Source organism: Parasteatoda tepidariorum, chromosome 6, assembly GCF_043381705.1.
Source record: "Parasteatoda tepidariorum isolate YZ-2023 chromosome 6, CAS_Ptep_4.0, whole genome shotgun sequence".
NCBI classification, from domain to species: Eukaryota; Metazoa; Arthropoda; class Arachnida; order Araneae; family Theridiidae; genus Parasteatoda; species Parasteatoda tepidariorum.
Genome location: NC_092209.1, coordinates 69,223,710 through 69,245,134, shown reverse-complemented (window position 1 = coordinate 69,245,134; position 21,425 = coordinate 69,223,710). Strand labels below are relative to the sequence as shown.

The window sequence follows — 21,425 nt, the reverse complement described above, 5'->3', positions numbered from 1 at the left end:
GTTGTTAGAGCTAGGGCGATTAAGTAAAATATTTTCCCTATAGGTGTTTTTCCCTCGTAGAGAGTTTGTTACTTAAATGAGTCTTCCAATAACAGCTCAAAATTGAAGTTAATGATTTAATATTAATGAGTCATTATCTAAAGGGATAAAATTTTAAATATTAAGACGTTGAGCGCCACGCTAATTTTACATGGCTTGCCCATCTGGTCACGGTAAATAACTACAAACTAAATTTGCAAATATTAGACGGATTTTTCTATTTTTTTAGATGGTTTATCATGACATATCTGATAAAAGTGGTGAATTGTATAAGCCTACGAATTGCTTGAAAATAGTGGTGGATAAAAATCTACTAAATTGAATTTATTAAACCAAAAATCACAATAATTAAGTAAATTTTGAATACATTTTCTGCAATTCCATAAAAGAGTGTAAATTTTATAGTTCTATATCATGTTATGCGCAGTCAGCCAGTCGTTTTTCGCAGCCTATGTGAAAGGTCAGTGTCAGCAAGTGGTGGCAGACGCAGCCTAAATGTAATTTCAGTGTCAGCCACCGCTGACTGACGCGGCCTAAATAGAAAGTCTAGTGTCAGCCACCGATGGCCGACGCGGCGCTCAACGTGTTAGCTAACTTAAAAGTGTAGTTTTAATAAAAACTGGATTTTCGAATGCAGTTTTTCACTTCTCTCCTGCTTTTGGAGTGGTACGAAGAAGGCTATAATAGATTTCAGTTTATGATGCAATACGTTAAGTTAATTTTTTTTGCTGCAGCCAAAACTGTTATTTTCAAAGTAGCTGACAAGTGTATATGTATGTATATAAACCTGCATGTTCCTTATAAACTTGTACATTCAGACAGAAAATAAACTCTTCAAAAAATATAATTTAAAAATTTTTTTTAGCTTTATGAAGAAAACTAATTTTAGATTTGAAATTCACGCTCTGGAATTAAGATCAGACCTTGTATAACGGCAACAAAAATATTTGTTCCCTTGTACTATTAGAACGTCAGGCATCAGTCAAATTACTCCGATTTCGCAAAAATTATTTAATTTTAATATTTGATGAGCTAATAAAGTTTTTACATTCATTCTTGAATGTTTGGACAAATTTGTCTTCAATTGATTTTCATAATAAATAGTTCATAAATTTCCCTCTCGTAATCTTTATGTGATTTAAAATGTTAATTGGATACTTATTTATAATCTTTTTTATTATTCAATCGTAACTACCACAGTGACTTGTAATTTAAAGTATTCTTTCCTAACACAAAAGCATTCATTCCATTAATTTTCAATAGTAAACTGAAAACTATATTTTGTAAAACGTTGCTAATTTTAATATCTTCTCATAAAATTTTGAATTTTACAAGTCACCACTTTTTTGCATTTTTTAATCGCTCGTGGCAATCCCGCGTGAATAAAATCCATCGTTTGACACTGAGTATCCCTTTTAGGGCCGATTAAATTCGATATTTAATTCAATTCAATTCGCAAATCAGTAGTAAACGCGTGGATTAAAAAAACTTACCATCTGTAGAAAGGACACGATGTCGTGCAAGATCTGTCTTGTTACCGACTAGGATGACAGCTTTCATATCAATGTTGTCCCACTTATGAATCAACTTGAGAATCTCTTTTGCAGATTGAAGACTTCGTTTAGAGTTAACGGAATAGACCACCAGGTAAGCATCAGGGCCGAACGCTTCGGTGAAATTTTTATTCTGTAATAAAGAAAAAGAAATAAGTTCAATAATAATAATACAGAGAAACGCTCTTCAACTAAATTCTCAGAATCGGAAGAAAATATTTACGGGCCTTAACCCTTCAGCGCCGACTGTCACAAATACGCGCCAGCATAAAACCGTATCATCTAGGGTAAAAAGATAAAACTGGTAATAAAGGTAATTCTTTAGCAGTTTATTTGTGGGCGGAGTTATAATTGTTTGATTTATTTAATTCACCATTAGTTTGTTCTAAATAAAACTATTTAGTTATACTTTGAACTAACATTGATTATATATATGATTAAACTAACAATAATTAAAGTAAAGGCAAAGTAAGTCTGTCAAATTAGCAACGACTACATTTAAGTTACCGTTTTTTATTTAATTACATCCTGATTCTGATTTTGTACGAATGCTTTTCTGAATCACCCGTCCCCAAGGGGTTAATTAAAAGATTAATAATATCTTCAAAAAGAACTAGCTACTAAATGTTCTGAAAATGGTTGTAAATGTAAAGGTTGTATTTAGCACCAAACAGAGAATTGTTTTACTATTGAGCATATTTAGAACACATACTTGACCATAATTGGATGCACACATTTTGCACGAAAGAATGTGTTTGATATTAAACGAAGGATAGTTTTCCGGCGTAATTATAGCCAATGTATGTTCTAAAAATTACCTAAAACAAATTACCTAAATGTGTATTTTCAATACAACTCTATCATCACCTTTTAAGACACAGTCTGCATAATTGTATGGGTTAAATATTAAACCAATATGTGCATAATAGTAATCTATACATTTTAAAATAAGTTTAAACCGAGTAAAAATTTCCTTCTCTAAAAGCTACCATTTTAAAAATAAAAATATCTATTACAAATTTTATAATTCGATCTTAAATTTTGCAATGCGAAAATTACTCAATAACGATTGGCTGTTAGACTACTTGGACAACGAAATGACATAGAGATCCTTGACGATTCCGGTCAGCCCATTTGATGTTCCNAGAATTATTTTACTAGTGAGCATATTTAGAACACATACTTGACCATAATTGGATGCACACATTTTGCACGAAAGAACATGTTTGATATTGAACGAAGGATAGTTTTCTGGCTTAATTTATAAGTCAATTTATGTTCAAAAAATTACCTAAAACAAATTACTTAAATATGTATTTTTAATACAACTCTATCATCGCCTTTTGAGACACAGTCTGCATAATTGTGTGAGTTAAATATTAAACCAATATGAGCATAATAGTAATATATACATTTTAAAACAAGTTTAAACTGAGTAAAAATTTCCTTCTCTAAAAGCTACCATTTTAGGAATAAAAATATCTATTACAAACTTTATAATTAGATCATGAATTTTACAATGTATTCTATTGCGTAGGGATTATATGCTTATTGTGTAAGATTAATTTTTATAACAAAATAAATTTCCTAACAGTTTGTAAATTTAAGCTATTTATGCAAAAAAAATTTAAATTGCATTTGTTTATAAAAGGATGGGTAGAAATATTATATTCAACGATATATTTTAAAAAATAAGAGAAATAAAGGTGAGTTACTACATAAGATTTAGAGAAGTAGCGAGTGATAATTTATAGAACTCCCTCGCAGATTTTTTTCTCTCAAAATTAAAGCTATAAAACTAATTAATTAATAATTTTGGTACATTAATGGTTTATTTCTGCACATTTGCCTGCGATTCGGTTTTTAAAAATATACTTGAAATATTGCTTAAACTCACGAAAACCGTAATAGATACTACTAAAAAATTCATTAGACGTAAATAATGCAAAAAAAAAAAAAATATCGCAAACTATAGTGCCATATACAATTAATCTCCAAAATATTCTGCTGAGCAAAGCAAATATTAATGGTTTATTTCTGCACATTTGCCTGCGTTTCGGTTTTTAAAAATATACTTGAAATATTGCTTAAACTGACGAAAACCGTAATAGATACTACTGAAAAACTCATTAGTCGTAAATAATGCAAAAAAAAAAAAAATCTCGAACAATAGTGCATATACAATTAATCTCCGAAATATACTATTGAGCAAAGTAAATATTTAGAATATACTATATAACTATTTTTTTATAATTATATTCTTTCTTCATATAGATCTCTTTAATAGTTGAGTTTGGTCGCGAAAAAAGTACTCTCTTAATAAATGAGTTCAGCTCTAAACTATATAGTGCTATTTTGTTGCCATTAATTTAGATAAATTTGCACAAGAAAACTAATGAATAAATGGCGTCTTTATGTTCTATTTTTTAAGCTTCCCTTTGTTCATTGATGTCTTTAAGGTTAATGCCCCACGAGTAAATTACACCCATTATCAACAAACCCTTTTACCTCTAATGCAGTCAATACACCCTAAAATAGAATCTCAACTTCCAGAGATGTCAGATCCCTCAGCCCGATACTGGGATTCATTTTTTCCCCTTTCAACAGCGGCAATTAACAAGTCACGTCAATCCCTGAGCATCTTAAGTCTGATGGAGACGAGAACGAAGAAAAGGATTTAAATAAATTAAGACTGCCAGGCGCCGTTATCGGAATCAATTGGAGACAGATGTTGTGTAAGTGAAACTATGGATTTAGAGAATAGGTTATGCTGCGAAGGTCATAAAAATAAAAGGGTTCAGGATATAATCCAGTGCAAGAAACTAACATTTTTTGATGTTTGTTAAAAAGAGAATAGTACATCTGCAGAAATAATGCAGCTGCTGTTTTGTGACAATGTGACTAAATATATATTGGCATTTAATGTCTTTTTTTTAAATTAAATTTTATAACATAATTCGAAACAAATTCTACGCAATAAATGTTGCTACTACTATTAAATCGATTGCCTGAATTAAAATGCTGGTAGCAGCGGCAAGAGCTTTTAATATCTCAAATAGCAATGATAAAATTAGTTAAATGTGAAATGAAAAAAGGAAAATGAAAACCTGCATTTGCTTACAATATGCGTATTAAGAGTTAGAGTGATTTTCTCTCAAATAAATACTTTTCGTACCTATTATGGAAAGGGTATATTTTAGGATTTCCTCTTCAACCCTTTGACGAAGAAATTTTATTTAATACTTTTTCATTATTGTGGGTTAATTTAGGTCAAAATAAGTAAAAAGTGTTAAAGTTAGCATTTTAATAATTTATAGTTATGAAATACAGTACGAGACACCAGCGTTTTTCTGAGTTAGAAGTAAAACTTTTCAGACACGGCTCACTTCCAAGCAATAATTTTNATGTAAATAAATACATACCTGCCAACATTCACTCTTTTCGAGAATGGATTTTCCAAGTGGTAGTAAAACAATTATCGAAAAACTCTCTTCCTCAAAAATATATTTATATTTTAATCAGGTTGAAAATCGCTATCGTAAGGAATAATATGCTTTTATATATTTGTTGTAATTATTTATATGTAGTGGTGGTCAAACTGATTTAAAATTATTATTATAATTCAAAAAGTTTAGTGAAATAACATGAATTTCGCTAGCACTTCAAATATGAAAATAAAATCGTCCAGGAAAACCGGCAGAATTGGTAGCTATGTAAATATATACAGGGATGCCAACTGCTCCGCTCTCTGGAAAAGTTTTAATAAAGTGGTAACGATTTTAATAGTATAACTAACTTTCAAAATATGCATAGTTAAGCCTACTTTGAAAAACAGTAACCAAATAATTAATGCTTTTAGGTTGCATGTAATTTTTGATATTTAGTGGTGAACAAATTATTTAAAATTAAAAATACTAAACTATAAATAACTTAAATTTCGTTACCGCTAGAAAATACTATTTTGCAAAGTGGAGCAAGTTGGCATCTCTGTATATAATGGCATTTAAAATCAATTTTTAAATCAAGGGAAAAAGGCCGCTAACGGCCTCAGGCGCCCAGATAAATGTTGATGATGATGATGATTTTTAAATCAAATCTTATAACATAATTAGAAACAAATTCTACGCAATAAATGTTGCTACTCTAATAAATCGATAGCCTGAATTAAATTTCTGGTAGCAGCGAAAAGAGCTTTTAATATCTCAAATACCAAAGATAAAATTAGTTAAATGTCACACCCAAATGAAAAAAGGAAAAGGAAAACCTGCATTTGCTAACAATTTACGTATTAAGAGTTAGAATGATTTTCTCTCAAATAAATACTTTTCGTACCTATTATGGAAAGGGTATACTATATTTACTATATTTTAGGATTTCCTCTTCAACCCTTTGACGAAAAAATTTTATTTCATACTTTTTATTTTATTATTGTGGGTTTATTTAGGTCAAAATAAGTAAAAAGTATTAAAGTTAGCATTTTAGTAATTTATGGTTAGGAAATACAGTACGAGACACCGGTGTTTTTGTCGGCGTTAAAAGTAAAATTTTTCAGGCACTGCAAACTTCCGAGCAATAATTTTTCAAATTTGTATTTATTTGTTGTTATTTAGATCTAAGAAAAACAGTAATTCTTCATGTATGTTTCTTTAATTTGCAAAATCAATTAATGATAATTTGAATATGAGAGCAAAAAATTTTTCTATAAATTTTTTTTCTCTGCTTTATATGTTAGTGCAAATATTATTCTAATAATCTAACATATTTTTACATTTGATTAGAGCGTCAAAAAGAAAACAACTATAAAAGAAATGCCGGCGGTGCCCTATCTGGGTCAGAGGGTGGGTCAAATGAGAGGATGGAGGTCTAAATTAATTATAATTATTTTTTTTAATAAGCAGGTGCTGAACATTCGTTCTTCTCTTCGGAAAATGCCGGAAGTGATGCTCATTTAACACGTTGAATGCCACGATAATTTTACATGGCTTGCTCGTCTGGCCACACGGTAAATAACTACAAACTAAATTTACAAATATAGACAGATTTTGCTAGTTTATAAAAGTTTTAGCAAGACAAAAGAAAGTGGTGAAAAAAGAATTATCTGAAAAAAGTGGTGAATTATATATGCCTATAAATTGTTTAAAAATGGTGGTGGATAAAAATCTACTAAATGGAATTTATTAAACAAAGAATCACAATAATTAAGTAAATTTTTAATACATTTTCTGCAGTTCCATAAAAGAGTGTAAATTTTATAGTTCTATATCATGTTATACGCTGTCAGCCAGCTGTTCTTCGCGGCCTATGTGAAAGGTCAGTGTCAGCAAGCGGTGGCAGATAAAGTCCTAAATGTAATTTCAGTGTCAGCCATCGGTGTTTGACGCGACCTAAATCTGGAAAGTTCAGTGTCAGCCACCGATGGCTGACACAGCTTTCAACGTGTTAACGATCTTCAGTAGCCACCTGTGAATCTTAGTCACGGAGGAGAGCAACATATTTCTCACTGCCACAGATACCCGTTCATAGGTTGGGCCACATTCACACATAACAGAGGACAACTCGCAGAGAAAATCATCCATACCCTGAGCGGGATTCGAACCCACAGCCAGATTCGCCAACTACTACGCTTTTTGTAAAATATTTTATAGAGTGGTCATCTAAAAACCTAACCTTTCGGAATTTAAAGTCAGTTTGTCAACATTTTAATAGCCTCACCAGGAAAGTGTTGATATAAAGTGGCGTTTCATATGAACTTTTAACTAATTTATATGTAGTGACGTGGAAAATAAGTTTAAATGAATAAAAAATAAAACATTTAAACATTAACTTATCTACCACTAAAATATTTTTTTTTTACAAAAAACTTAGAAAGTTGGCTGTTCTGCATAGGCATTAGCTTCGCAGTCAGGAACACTTAACCGCTCAGCCACCTCGCCGGCCTAAATTAATTATATATATTATTATAATTTATAAAATATTATACGCTACCAGTCTTTTTCTTTTTGAAAGAAGTATTAGCAAGTTTCATTACAACGTCGCATGAGAATGCTATTAGTACCAGTCGCCCTAGAGCACAATATCAGATTAAGAGGTCAGATCGTCGACGTCGTATTCTTTGCAGTGGTAGTCATATAACAAATTTAACTATTTAAACGCATTATATTTTTCAAATGATTATTGTTTGGACAACTATAGATTTATTTAAATTAATTATATGTAGAGGTTATAATAATTATTATAATTCCCCTTTCTTAAAAAATGATAAGAAATATTAACTTGTGCCTTTCGTAAAAACTTTAAAAAATAAAATATCATACTCACACTATCTCCAACAAACTGATACTCAAAAAATACTAATTCTGATTCGGAGCCATTTAGAATCACGCCAACCGATTTTTCATTTTCTTCATCTGAAATGAAAATTTTTAATTCACACAACAATTCCTAACAAATAAATAATTAAATAAATACTCTGCAAAGAGATAAAATCAATACATTAGGAAGATTTCTTATTAGAGTATTTCTTATATACAGGGATATCACGTAATGAAGAGTCATTGTAAAGATCTTGGGTTCGTTCCCAGTGGCAACTTGAAACCCTCTCAGCTTCAGATCGATGGGCACCAGTTTATCCTAAAGACCGAGATGCCAACTTGCTCCGGACAGCAAATATCTATTTTAAAGTGGTAGTTTATCAATTGCAATTCTTAGCTAAATAAATTCAATTTAGTAGATTTTCATCCACCACTATTTCTAAATAATTCGTAGGCTTATAAAATTCACCACTTTATGGTACTTATGTTATGCTATACCTTTCAAAATNATACTCACACTATCTCCAACAAACTGATACTCAAAAAATACTAATTCTGATTCGGAGCCATTTAGAATCACGCCAACCGATTTTTCATTTTCTTCATCTGAAATGAAAAATTTAAATTCACACAACAATTCCTAACAAATAAATAATTAAATAAATACTCTGCAAAGAGATAAAATCAATACATTAGGAAGATTTCTTATTAGAGTATTTCTTATATACAGGGATATCACGTAATGAAGAGTCATTGTAAAGATCTTGGGTTCGTTCCCAGTGGCAACTTGAAGCCCTCTCAGCTTCAGATCGATGGGCACCAGTTTATCCTAAAGACAGAGATGCCAACTTGCTCCGGACAGCAAATATCTATTTTAAAGTGGTAGTTTATCAATTGCAATTCTTAGTTAAATAAATTCAATTTAGAAGATTTCTATCCACCACTATTTCTAAATAATTCGTAGGCTTATATAATTCACAACTTTTAATCCCTTCCATTATCATTTTTCCCAGTGGTATTCGAATGGAATTAAAACTTCAATTTTAAGCAAACAAATACGTTGCATTTGAAAAAACTTAAGTTGACAACCATGATAGTACCGCATATTAATATAAAAGCTTAATTTTTGAAAGAATAGTGGTGATCAAAATCATTTAAAAATTAAGTTTATAAAAGAAAAAATAGTATATATTTACTACCACTTTAAATATGAAAATAAAATCTTGAGGAAAATCCGGAAGAGTTGGCGGGTAAGGGTACGTATGTTACGCCATACCTTTCACAATAGCAAGCAAAAATAGTGCAGAGTTATTTACAGTTTGTTTAATTTTTTTTGGCTTGTCTGGAGCAGTTGGCATCTCTGTAAATAGACCTAAATGTTGACTACAATCATGCCATTGTTCAAAAATTGTGGAGCTTTAACCATCGTGACCTCCTGGCCAACAACGGGCTGTTGAAGAGAATGTTTTGGAGAATGTTTGGAATGTCATATGTACCTAATGTAAGAAGTGGTAAAGCTTAAGAAAGTGGGAGATTTATGTCCATTTTATACGCAAATTACGAATGGATTGCTACATGTTGCATATTTGAGAGATGATCAAATTTTGGGCAATCAATTATATTGAAAACCGGTACCCTGGTCTCTCCGAGATTTATTACGGAGTGAAGATTGGTGGTGATGTGGAAAAACAGTTTTTGTCCTTACATAAATTCGTTTTTTCTTAGAATCAGCTTTAATAGACATAAATCGTTTGACCTAGACCTTGATCTTCCTAAAAGTAGATAAAAAATATCATTTCGTTTAGAAAATATCTAATTATTATAAATTCATCTAAGCACATTTTATTAATATGCTAATAGCAACGAAATGAAATGATATCTGGAATTGAAAAACAATTAAATGTATCTGGGAAAAAAAATTGAACTCAGGTATACAGAATCAGAGATGGCAACTTGCTCCGGACAGCAAATATATGTTTTAAAGTGGTAGTTTATCAATTGCGATTCCTGGTTTAATAAAATCAATTTAGTAGATTTTTATCCACCACTATTTCTAAATAATTCATAGGTTTATTGTTTATTTATACCTCGACCCGCCCTATTCTGGGCACACGAGAGTAGAACAAACATTCTACTGACAAAACATACATAAAACACATAAAACGCAAAAAATTACATTAGCAACATTACATTAGGTTTATATAATTCACCACTTTGGAGTACTTGCCATACCTGCCAACTCTTCCGGATTTTCCGGAAGATTTTATTTTCATATTTATAGTGGTAGTAATTATATACTATTTTTTCTTTTATAAACCTAATTTTTAAATGATTATGATCACCACTATTCTTACAAAAATTAAACACATATATTAATATGCGTTACTATCATGGTTGTCAACTTAAGTTTTCTCAAATACAACGTATTTGTTTGATTAAAATTGAAGTTTTAATTCCATTTTAATACCACTGGGAAAAATGATAATGGAAGAGATTAAAAGTTGGCAGGCATGACTTACGTCTTGCTAAGCCTTTTAAAAAGCAAGCAAAAATAGACAAATAATTGCAAAATTTACTTTGTAGTTATTTACCGTTTTTTTAATTATTTTGGCGTGTCCGGAGCAGTTGGCATCTCTGCAGAATATGCGACACAATAAACAGTAATAATGAGAAGTAATTTTAACTGCTAACAATGTTTAACGATAACCTTATATCATCTAGTAGTTTTCACATCGGAAACAGTTTATATCTGTCTTCAGACTTCATACTTTTAAAAATTTCGATGGAAATGTTAAATCTGTCAATATCTAATCTCTTTTTTTATTTTAATTTATTCTTTTTTTGTTACGTTTAACTTCAAATCAAGAGCAAGCCTATAAAATGAAAATTGCGAGAGAGAAAAATTTTTTCTAGAACAATGGATAAATAAATAAATGATTATTATAAAAAAAAAGAAAAAGAAAATTAAAAAAAAAAAATTGCGATAATTTTCGAACAAATAGAAATTTTGAAAAAAGAGAAAAAAAATACTCTCGCTAATGTTAAAGCTCAAAATGGTCACTTTCAGAAGTCAAATTTCAACTTTGTAGTTGCATTTCATTGGACAGTTGATAAAAGAACATAGCTTTTTTACTAAAAAGCAGAGATACCAACTGCTCCGGACAAGCCAAAATAATTTTAAAAAATTAAAAAAAACGGTAAATAACTACAAAGTAAATTTTTGCTAGCTTTTTAAGAGATATAGCATGACATAAGTATTCATCATCATCATCAATATTTATCTGGGCGCCTGGGGCCGTTAGCAGCCTTTTTCCCATTCGTCTTGAATTGTGATCTTTAGGGTGGTTCTTTCTGGTAATTGGAATGCAATTGAAGTAAAAGGAATTTAAATATTTTGAATTTTGGATAAAATTACGTCACTACAAAAGTAAGCTGCCATCGGTCTGAGGTTTATGTCTTCTCTTAAGTTTTCAAAAGTAAAACTTTCGTTGAATCCTGCGGTATCACAATTTATGGTTTTTTCAAAAAATCTGAAATTTAGCTTTGCGATGGGATGATCTAAAGAATCTATGTTGAGGTCGCGATGTATGTTTTTATTTCTGATAAACCATCTTGCTTTTGTTATTTTCCTGAGGATTTTGTTCTGGTGGGTTTTGAGTTTTTTAAGGAGTTATGTGGAGATGTTGCACCAAGCTGGAGATGCATAAGTCAGGATGGGACGGATCATCGAGATGTAAAGTAAACGTTTAAGTCTGAGCTCCATTTTAGGGTTCTGAAGAAGGATTTGTAATCTGTGGTAGGCTGTTTGTGCTTTGTTGATGACTGTTTTGACGTGATCTTTCCAATTAAATTTGCTGTTTATGACCAGACCAAGATATTTTGCTGTTTTGACTATGGGTATCGTTTCGTTAAAGAGTACAACTTGATTTTTAGGGAGGATCGTTTTTCTTTTATGTTGAATGATTAGTAGTTTCGATTTTTGGCCGTTTACTTTAAACTTCCAGTCTAGGCACCAGGTTTCTATTTCTGTGATCTTTTCTTGGAGTTTTTGTAAGGCAATGTTGGGATTTTTGGACTTCACGACAATTCCTGTATCANCTGCCAACTCTTCCGGATTTTCCCGAAGATTTTGTTTTCACATTTAAAGTGGTAGTAAATATATACTATTTTTTCTTTTATAAACTTAATTTTTGAGTGATTTTGATCACCACTATTCTTACAAAAATTAAGCATATATATTAATATGCGTTACTATCATGGTTGTCAATTTAAGTTTGCTCATATACAACGTATTTGTTTGCTTAAAATTGAAGTTTTAATTCCATTGTAATACCACTGGGGAAAATGATAATGGAAGGGGTTAAAAGTTGGCAGGTATGTGAGTATTATAAAGTGGTGAATTATATAAGCTTACGAATTGTCTAGAAATAGTGGTGGATAAAAATCTACTAAATTGAATTTATTATACCAAGAATCACAATTTATAAACTACCACTTTGAAATAAAAATTTGCTGTCCGGAGCAAGTTGGCATCTCTGTAAAAGTTTAGCAGTTTCTAATTCTCGAATTAATAATGAAATCTTGTGCTTTTATATTCCTTAGAACTTCTTGGACTTTTTTCAACACATCTTCGCAATTTCAAATTTCTAAATCTGAGCAGCAAAGCAAAATGCAATGTTCAACAAAAATAACTGAGAAAAATTTCTCAAAAAAGCATTTAATTACAACAACTTTCGAACAAATTGGACTCTTACAAAACACCAACGGCGGTTATAAAAAATATTAAAAAATAAAATATTCCTTGAATTCACTGTCAGGAGTAAACCGAAAAAAATATGCTAGAAAAAAAATTATAATTTTTATCTAATTTAAATAAATTTTTGCTTTTTATTAAGACTCCAATTTTTTGCAGCTTAAGGCACACGTGGCATCTGTATGTATTTTTAATTTACTTAAAGTTTTTGAGATAAACATAAAAAGTTTAAGTAATATTAAAAAAAAAAATATGCAATTTAATCCTCAGTGTTCAAGAAACTTCCATGCAAGGACACTTTTTTTTATGTCATAGTAAAATTTTTTATTTTTTGATATGAAGTAAAAACTCAACACGTCACGGTTTGCTTCTTTCAAACTTATTTTGTTACGAGAGTAAAAGTAATCATTAAGATCTTCGACCATTGAAGATTAAGATAAAATCGAGAAATTGACGTCTATTGACATTCTACCCATAACGACTTTAGAATAATTTTATAGGGGAACTTAAAAAGTAATATAAGATTTAAATTTTTTCAACTGTAACAAGAAAAATAAAAAGTTAATAATTTTATGAAGCTGCATTGCTTAAATATGGTTTAATTGGTTCAGTCAATGGTTAAAATATATATATATATATATATATATATACAGCCCCTAGCCAAAATTATTAGACGCACTATAAGATTCTATGTAAAATCTTAATTATCAGGTAATACTATACATCTTTATTGTTTTCAAGCGACTGAAACCTGTTTGCACTTGTTTACGTTTGTGTATCAATTGGTTAAATTAGACGATATATAATATGAATTCGACCATTGGATAGACGATATATTATATAAGGATAGAATATTTATTATATCAGTTTATATATTAGTTTATTAAAATAATTAGAGCAAATTATTAGACGGACTGTGGTTTTTTAATAATTACATGTTTTGCCCAAGTTTATATGCAATACTATTATATTTAAACACATACATGTAATGGGTTTTTATTCAAGAGATTTTTTATATACTTCCTATTTGTATTTATTTTCAACGTATTGCTTTACAATGTTTACCAATTGATACACAATCGTAACCAAGTGCAAACCAAGTGCTGTATATATATATAAACGTATGTATTTGCAATGCTTTTTAATCTTTTTTAAATTAACAATAAGGGGAAGTGAAGTGCTTCATCTCAAAGAGTTGCTGTTTGAGAATTTGCTTTTTTTCTAAACCTATATTCAAAAATATGATTGGAATTTTTAATTATATGCTCCGTTCTACATACTATAAATGAATATTTTAATTTTCTTTTATTGAAAAGTGTAACACATGTAATTTAAAATTTTGAAATTCATCTTTCAGTCTTAATTATAAGTATGCTCCTAGTAATTAATTAATTTCTCTTAAGAGAATAATTCTTTTACGCGATTCTGTTGTTGTAAAAGAAGATCTCGTTATGATATAAAACGGAACTATTCCTTTTTCGAAAAATAACAATCCACTTTGTTCGGTAAATTTCTTTGATACATCTGTCACAGTTTCATTGTTTTCTCATAATGAGTTGGATTGATTTTCTTTGAAAAACTAAGATTTATTATTTTACCGTCAAAACTTTCTCATGTATAATTTAGAACATAACGTTTTTCTTTTTTTTCAAACTTTTTTTTTTTTTGTTGCACAAATCATTAAATTTCGTTTTATATTGCATTAGCTAGAAGCCAAATAATGTTTTCTGTAGTTTTATAATTGAAAAAAATTACTTAATTGCAATGAAAGGCAAATTAAAATTGAAGATAAATTTAGGAATAAGATGAAAAAGTTAAATATAGTTAAATGTTCAATAAAAAATATTTTTAATTATTTTTCAATCTGTGCTGGTCCAACATAAAAAATAATAAATTACTAAATATTTTCTTTTTTAAAAAAAAGGAAATATTGATATTGAAGGTAAATTAAGTTACAAAAATAATTTTACTTTACAGTATAGTCTTTTTTCCGGCATTACACTTCATATTAGCACTTTTGAATGCCATGGGGTCACAGGTGACCGGCACTGAGTTTGTTCGTAACGTCACAGGGATCACTGGGGACCGGAGAAGCCAAGATTATTAGGAACACATAATTCGAGTAAAATTTTAATTTTTTTATATTATTATCGTTACTGAAATGGCTTGAAGAAATTAATGCAATTTAGAACACACAAAAATAGTTTTAATTGTATACACAGAGATGCCAACTTGCTCCGGACAGCGTATAAATATTTTCAAGCAGTAGTTTATTAATTGTGATTCTAGATTTAATAAATTCAATTATATAGATTTTTATTCACCACTATTTCTAAACAATTCATAGGTTTGTATAATTCACCACTTCTGTCATAATAATCATGCCAAACCTTTACATAAACTAGCCAAATCTGTCTAATATTTGAAAATTTAGTTTGTAGTTGTTAACCGTTTAGGCAGACTGGCAAGTTACGTAAAATTAGCGCGGTGTACAATGTGTTAAAAATTAAATTTAGCACCTCAAAAAAGAAAAATTGAGTTTGCTTTAAATTTTAATTCTAGCGTATAATTTTAAATTTTATCGTACTTAAATTCCGTTTAGTTAGATTATTATGTTTTAAAAATCACTTTAACCCATTCTCAATCGTCGCCGCATATCATATGTTCAGCGTTTTCGTGCCAATATGGTAGGGGTAACATGCCATGCGATGAAAAATTATCCTAAGAGTGTAAGAGGCAGAGTCCATCTGCTCCGGACATGCCAAAATAATTAAAAAAACGGTAAATAACTTCAAAGTAATTTTTGCAAATATTTGACTGTTTTTGTTTGCTTTTTGAAATATATAGCATTTCATAAGTACTCCAAAATGGTGAATTATATAAGTGTACGAATTGTATAGAAATAGTGGTGGATAAAAATATACTAAATTGAATTTATTAAACCAAGAATCACAATTGATAAACTACCACTTTAAAATATATATTTGCTGTCCGGAGCAAGTTGGCATCTCTGAAAGAGTTATCCTAAGGTAGGCCTAAGAATGTATAACGTAAAAGTTGTTCTTTCAGGGAAGTCACAAACGACTAAAAATGCAGAACGTGGTAGAAACTCTTTTCACTTTTATTTATTTATTATCTCGTTAATCATTGAATTGTATCTACCGTTTTGACTAACATTTCGCGTTTCTAAGCAAAATGAGCGTGTTACAAGCAAAAGCGTGTTATAAGCGTCGTTTATAAGCAGCAGTAATTGGGTACTTGCGTTTCAAGAAGTCTTCCGTACCCATACACGTGACCTATGATGTCAGCGCCAGCTTTATCAGCAAAATAGCGTATTAAAGTTAAGCTAAGTTTCTCCACATAACTTAGAATATTAGCTAATGTGAAGTTAATTAAATAAAGCACCGTATCCCACATCGAATATGTTGAAATATATTTCTTTCTCGTCTACATCTTTTACTTGAATTAGGTTTATTATTTATTTATGAATCTTATTGTAATCGTGATATATTTTTGTTTTTTGTGCCTGGTAACTTCGATTCATAATTAGTTTGTTTATGTTCTACATGGCTTCGTGCCTGGTTTTGTGTTTAGTAAGGGCTGTTGCGCTCCTGAAGAAGAAGAAGAAATCTATAGTAAAAGAATTGAATTTTTGTGAAAGAATATAGAATTTGCCACTTAAGAGAATTGATACTTAACAAGCTTGGCGTACCCGAAATAGAATGGAAAAAATAGTTGCTAACTTAAACAAATTCAACAACCAATTAGGATCGAGATACCCACACTGCGTTATTTGCAGGTATCTCATTGCAATAATTTTCGAACAAATTGGATTCTAAACTAAAATATATTATCTATATATTTATAAACTAAAAATTCAAAGAAAGCAAGAAAATAAACAAAATAGGAAAAAGATTTTAACCAAATATAAAAATAAAAAAACATTAAAAGCATAAAAAGAAATAAAAAAATTAACCAAATTTAGAGAAAATAACGTAAAGATATAATCTTGATATCAGCTCACACAGTTACAACCTCAAAAACTGTGCTTTCTTATACAATGAATTACAGCACAGCATTGCGCATACTACGGCCAAAGCAAAATATATCAATATTATAGGGTAAGGAGCATGAAGGGAAAAAAATCATTATTAAATTAATTCAATCCCTGAATTTTGTTCCTTAACACGTTCACGCCGGGGTGACTCACCAGTGGGTCACGCTAGATTTTCCCATCTTGGCAGCGCACCGGAGTAAAAACTGGTAACAATAAATTTCATTTTTTAGTTTTTTNATTTTGATATGTAGCCATATTGCGTGATTTGATTTTGTTGTCGAATTCTGTGGATTCCTCATCCGTCGTAGAGTCACTGAGGTTTTGACGCCCGGTAGGCGTGCTTGTCTTTCCACCACGTCCGCAACGTCGAAGACTCATTTTGCAGTACTTTAAAAATTGAATTGAATAAACTTAAACTTAATTTTTGTACTTTACTTTAAACTACGAGCTTCAAACTTTGCCACGTCCAGACATAATTTCGAGAGAATTATTAAGAACTACTCACCAAAAGGATTAAACATCAATAACTCAAAACATCAAAATTTTTTCCTCGTCAGGTACATCAAATGGGCTGACCGGAATCGTCAAGGATCTGAATCAACTCTGAAACTCGCTGTATCAGACCTCATCTGTGATCATCAGAATCAAGTTGGCCGGTCGTCTTGTTAACATCGTGTCGTCGATTGTGTCCCTTCACAACGAAGCATCGACATCTTTCTCCCAATTTTGCTATTTTGTCTAAAATCCTGACAGACATGACAGCAACATATATTAATATATATATGCTTAATTGTTTTAAAAATAGTGGTGATCAAAATCATTTTAAAATTAAGTTTATAAAGGAAAAAATAGTATATATTTACTACCACTTTAAATATAAAAATAAAATTTTACCCCAAATGCATAAAAGTTGGCAAGTATGGAATTGTATCTACTGTTATGTCTAACATTTCGCGTTTCTAAACAAAATGAGCGTGTTACAAGCAAAAGTGTGCTTTAAGCGTCGTTTATAAGCAGAGGCCCGTCGGCAGTAGTTGGGAACTTGCGTTTCAAGAAGACCTCCGTACCCATACATGTGACCCATGACGTCAGCGCCAGCTTTATCAGCAAAATAGCGAATTAAAGTTAAGCTAAGTTTCTCCTCATAACTTAGAATATTAACTAATGTGAAGTTAATTAAATAAAGCACCGTATCCCGCATCGAATATGTTGAAATATATTCCTTTCTCGTCTACATCTTTTACTTGAATTAGGTTTATTATTTATTTATGAATCTTATTGTAACCTTGATATATTTTTGTTTTGTGTGCCTGGTAACTTCGATGCATAATTAGTTTGTTTATGTTCTACATGGCTTTGTGCCTGGTTTTGTGTTTAGTAAGAAATCTATAGTAAAATAATTGAAATCTTTGTGAAGGAATATAGAATTTGCCACTTAAGAGAATTGATACTTAACAAGCTTGGCGTACCCGAAATAGAATGGAGAAAACAGTTGCTAACATAAACAAATTCAACAACCAATTAGGATCGAGATTCCCATACTGCGTCATTTGCAGGTATCTCATTGCAATAATTTTCGAACAAGTTGGATTCTAAACTTATCTATATATTTATGAACTAAAAATTCAAAGAAAACAAGAAAAGAAACAAAATGGGAAAATGATTTTAACCAAATATAAAAATAAAAAAACATTAAAAGTTTTAAAAAAAATAAAAAAAATTAACCATATTTAGAGAAAATAACGAAAAGATATAATCTCGACATCAGCTCACACAGTTACAACCTCAAAAACTGTGCTTTCTTATATAATGAATTACAGAACAACATTACGCATACTATGACCATAGCAAAATATATCAATATAATAGTGTAAAGAGTACGAAAGGAAAAAAAATCATTATTAAATTAATTTAATCTCCGAATTTTCTTCCTTAACTAAACGTACTGCTTTCATAACGTTTTTCGGTTAATACCTTACATTCATGTTTTGTGTATTCGAATGTATTTTGATACGTATACATATTTCTTACTGAATTTATAATTATATGCTGATAAAAACGTTTAACGACATTTTGTTATGTTACTTTTCTTCATAAATTAAGTTTGATTTACAAAAAAAAATTAATCCTGTTTTAATTGTTTTTAAAATTCAGTTTCGCAAAAGTTTTATCTCGTTTAACGTTAAAACTACCCTGACATTAAACGCAAAAGTGAAAAAAAATAATGATGTTTTCCGTGAATTTTTTTTCTCCTGAAAATTACGTACTTAAATCTAGAAGGGATGTGTTATAATATTTTTTATTTTAAATTTTCTTGAAGGCATCTAAAAATTGTTATGGATGATGCATTTTAATTTTTTTTTCCTTTCTTAGTTTCCACGTTATTTTTTAACTATTAGGATTAATCAAACTTTCCAGTCATTTAAGCTGCCACGAAAATTCTGCATTAAAAAATTAACAGTAAGCTGACTTTTGTAAGCGTTTTGTATATTGTTATATTTAAAAAAAATTTTGCTCTTGACGTATATAAAAATACTATTTTGACTTTTTTCATATTATACATTTACTTCTTTTTCCGTTTACTTCAATCTAGTTTTAATTTTTTGTTGTTGCTGAAACTAGCAATTTTAGAAAGTTCTTTTCTCAGAATATCCGGATTCTTAAGAGACTTTCGAAAAGATTTTACATTTTGGTGGTAAAAAAATATAAATATATATTTTCAGAGCTGCCAACTTTCTACACTTCTGGGGAAAATTTCTTCTCTCGGTAGCTAGGTATAAGTTTAAAAATATTAATCTTTGTCTTGTAAGTTTTTTCAAAGTTATTTTCTACACCACTGCATGTAAATGATTAAAAAGTTCATATGAAACGCTATTTATACTAGCTCACACGTAATAAGGCTTTTAAAACGTTCTAAAAATTATCCAATATTCTGAAACCTTTAGTTTTCAACTGTCAGTTCCCAATTTATTCGACTACGGAACCCTAAATAATTAACCTTCTTTTGGCGGAACCCCTACTTAATGATTATAGTTTAAGGTAATTGTGAACGTTATAATCTATAAAAGACTATATTTAAAATAATCAATTAGAGGAATGAAGATTATAATTAATAATCTTAAATTAGGTTTTTATGTTCGACAGTTAAATTTGCAGTCCTTATATGCTATATCTAGCCAAGGTTTGAATTTATTTCTGATGCATATACATAAGATGAAAGGGATTAAAATAAGCCGAATTGTGGCTTAACTTCAAAATAATAACTTAAAAGAACTGCTTTAAACGCTGAAGAAGGCTATTATGGAAGCATATTACTTAATTACAGAATTATATTGTTTTGTTCTGAAAAGCGCGACAGAAAATACTAATGCAATATTTTATAAATGCTTCTTCTTTCATAATTTATCCAATACATTGCTATGAGAAATATATTTCCTTTTTAAAAGAAATTTCATTTCCATTTCATTAGCCTTTTACTTGAAGTAATTTCATAAAAGCTACCGTAAGATTAAATAAATTATGAATTATAGGTAACATTTAAATGCAATCACAGGTTTCAAAACTCATAACTGATTGTAAAAAGTATTAAGTCGCGGAACCACTTTCCCTCCTCCACGGAACACCATTTGGGAATCGCTTGTTTACTACTCTGCAAAACATTTAATAAACAGCATAGCTGTTGGCAGATCTGTATTATTATTGAGATGTTACCTACTTACTGAGCTTTAACGGCGAATAAAATAATCCACTATTCTCAAAGATTGCATGAGCTCGATGTCTGATGCCGAAGGTGGCAATAAACCGATTTGTCGGAGTTAGAAGACGATAAGTATTTGGCGAAATTGAAAATGCCTAGTTGAAATGAGATTTAGTGACAAAAAAAAAAAGAAAAAAAAAAAAGAAAAGAAAATAGGAAAAGAGGAGCGTGCACAAGCAAGACCATACCACGATTGTCATAATTATGGCCATTTACGGGGCTAAGAGTAATAATGAACCATTTTATATGGCGTCCAGCTAGTTATGTAATTATTAGTAGTTTTACAAAGACCTTGATGGGTGGTATATATATATATCAAGACAGGGAGAGGGTCACTTGAGTGGTCGCTGTTGACATCAAAGGAGAAAGGAGTGATCATATTTAGTGATCATGAGATCGAGAATGTCCGAGTGGTGAGTAGACTGATATGGTACGTAGGTATGATCTTCTGGGGGGTGGGGCAAAAACAGTCGATTGAAGCTTTTTGAAAATTTCACGTAGAGCGATGCCTTTTGTGTTGATGCATCTACACCCCAGTCAATATGTTTATAGTTGAAGTCACCTAGCAGAATGGTGTTTAGTTGGTTGTCAGAAAGAGAGTAAAAAGAGAAATTGGTCGAATAGTTTCTGAGAAATCGAATTTTAAAAATACGGCTTCTTTAAAATTCTAATTAAATTAAAATGTAGTGACAACATGGAAATAATGTAATAAAGATTTATGAAAAGAGAAAAATAAAAATAACTAAAATAATTTTTAAAAAAAATTTAAAAAGCTGAAAACACAAAGCTGATGATAAGACATAATCTCGTCATCAGCTCGCACGATTATATCCACTCAAAAAGTGCTTTCTAGAATTGTATTCATTTAGCGAAAGCAAAATATATCAACGCAACATTTGCTTTATCAATTTCTTCTTAGTTTCTTCAACTTTTCTTTGTGTATATATATATATAT

The 21,425-nt window shown here is 30.1% G+C and overlaps 1 protein-coding gene across 2 annotated transcripts in view; it reads right to left on the bottom strand.

Annotated features, from left to right (window-relative positions):
* Positions 1-21,425, bottom strand: part of LOC107452224 (GTP-binding protein RAD-like) — a 157,581-nt gene that overhangs the window by 3,118 nt on the left and 133,038 nt on the right. Inside the window, exons 3-4 of one of the 2 annotated variants that reach the window (XM_071182492.1) lie at positions 7,911-7,999; positions 1,533-1,725 (exon numbers count right to left, since the gene is read on the bottom strand). In XM_071182492.1, the coding sequence (XP_071038593.1) occupies positions 1,533-1,725; positions 7,911-7,999 (282 nt within the window). Of the gene's footprint in view, positions 1-1,532; positions 1,726-7,910; positions 8,000-8,420; positions 8,510-21,425 lie in introns of both variants that reach the window. The other variant, XM_071182493.1, reaches the window with a different exon arrangement.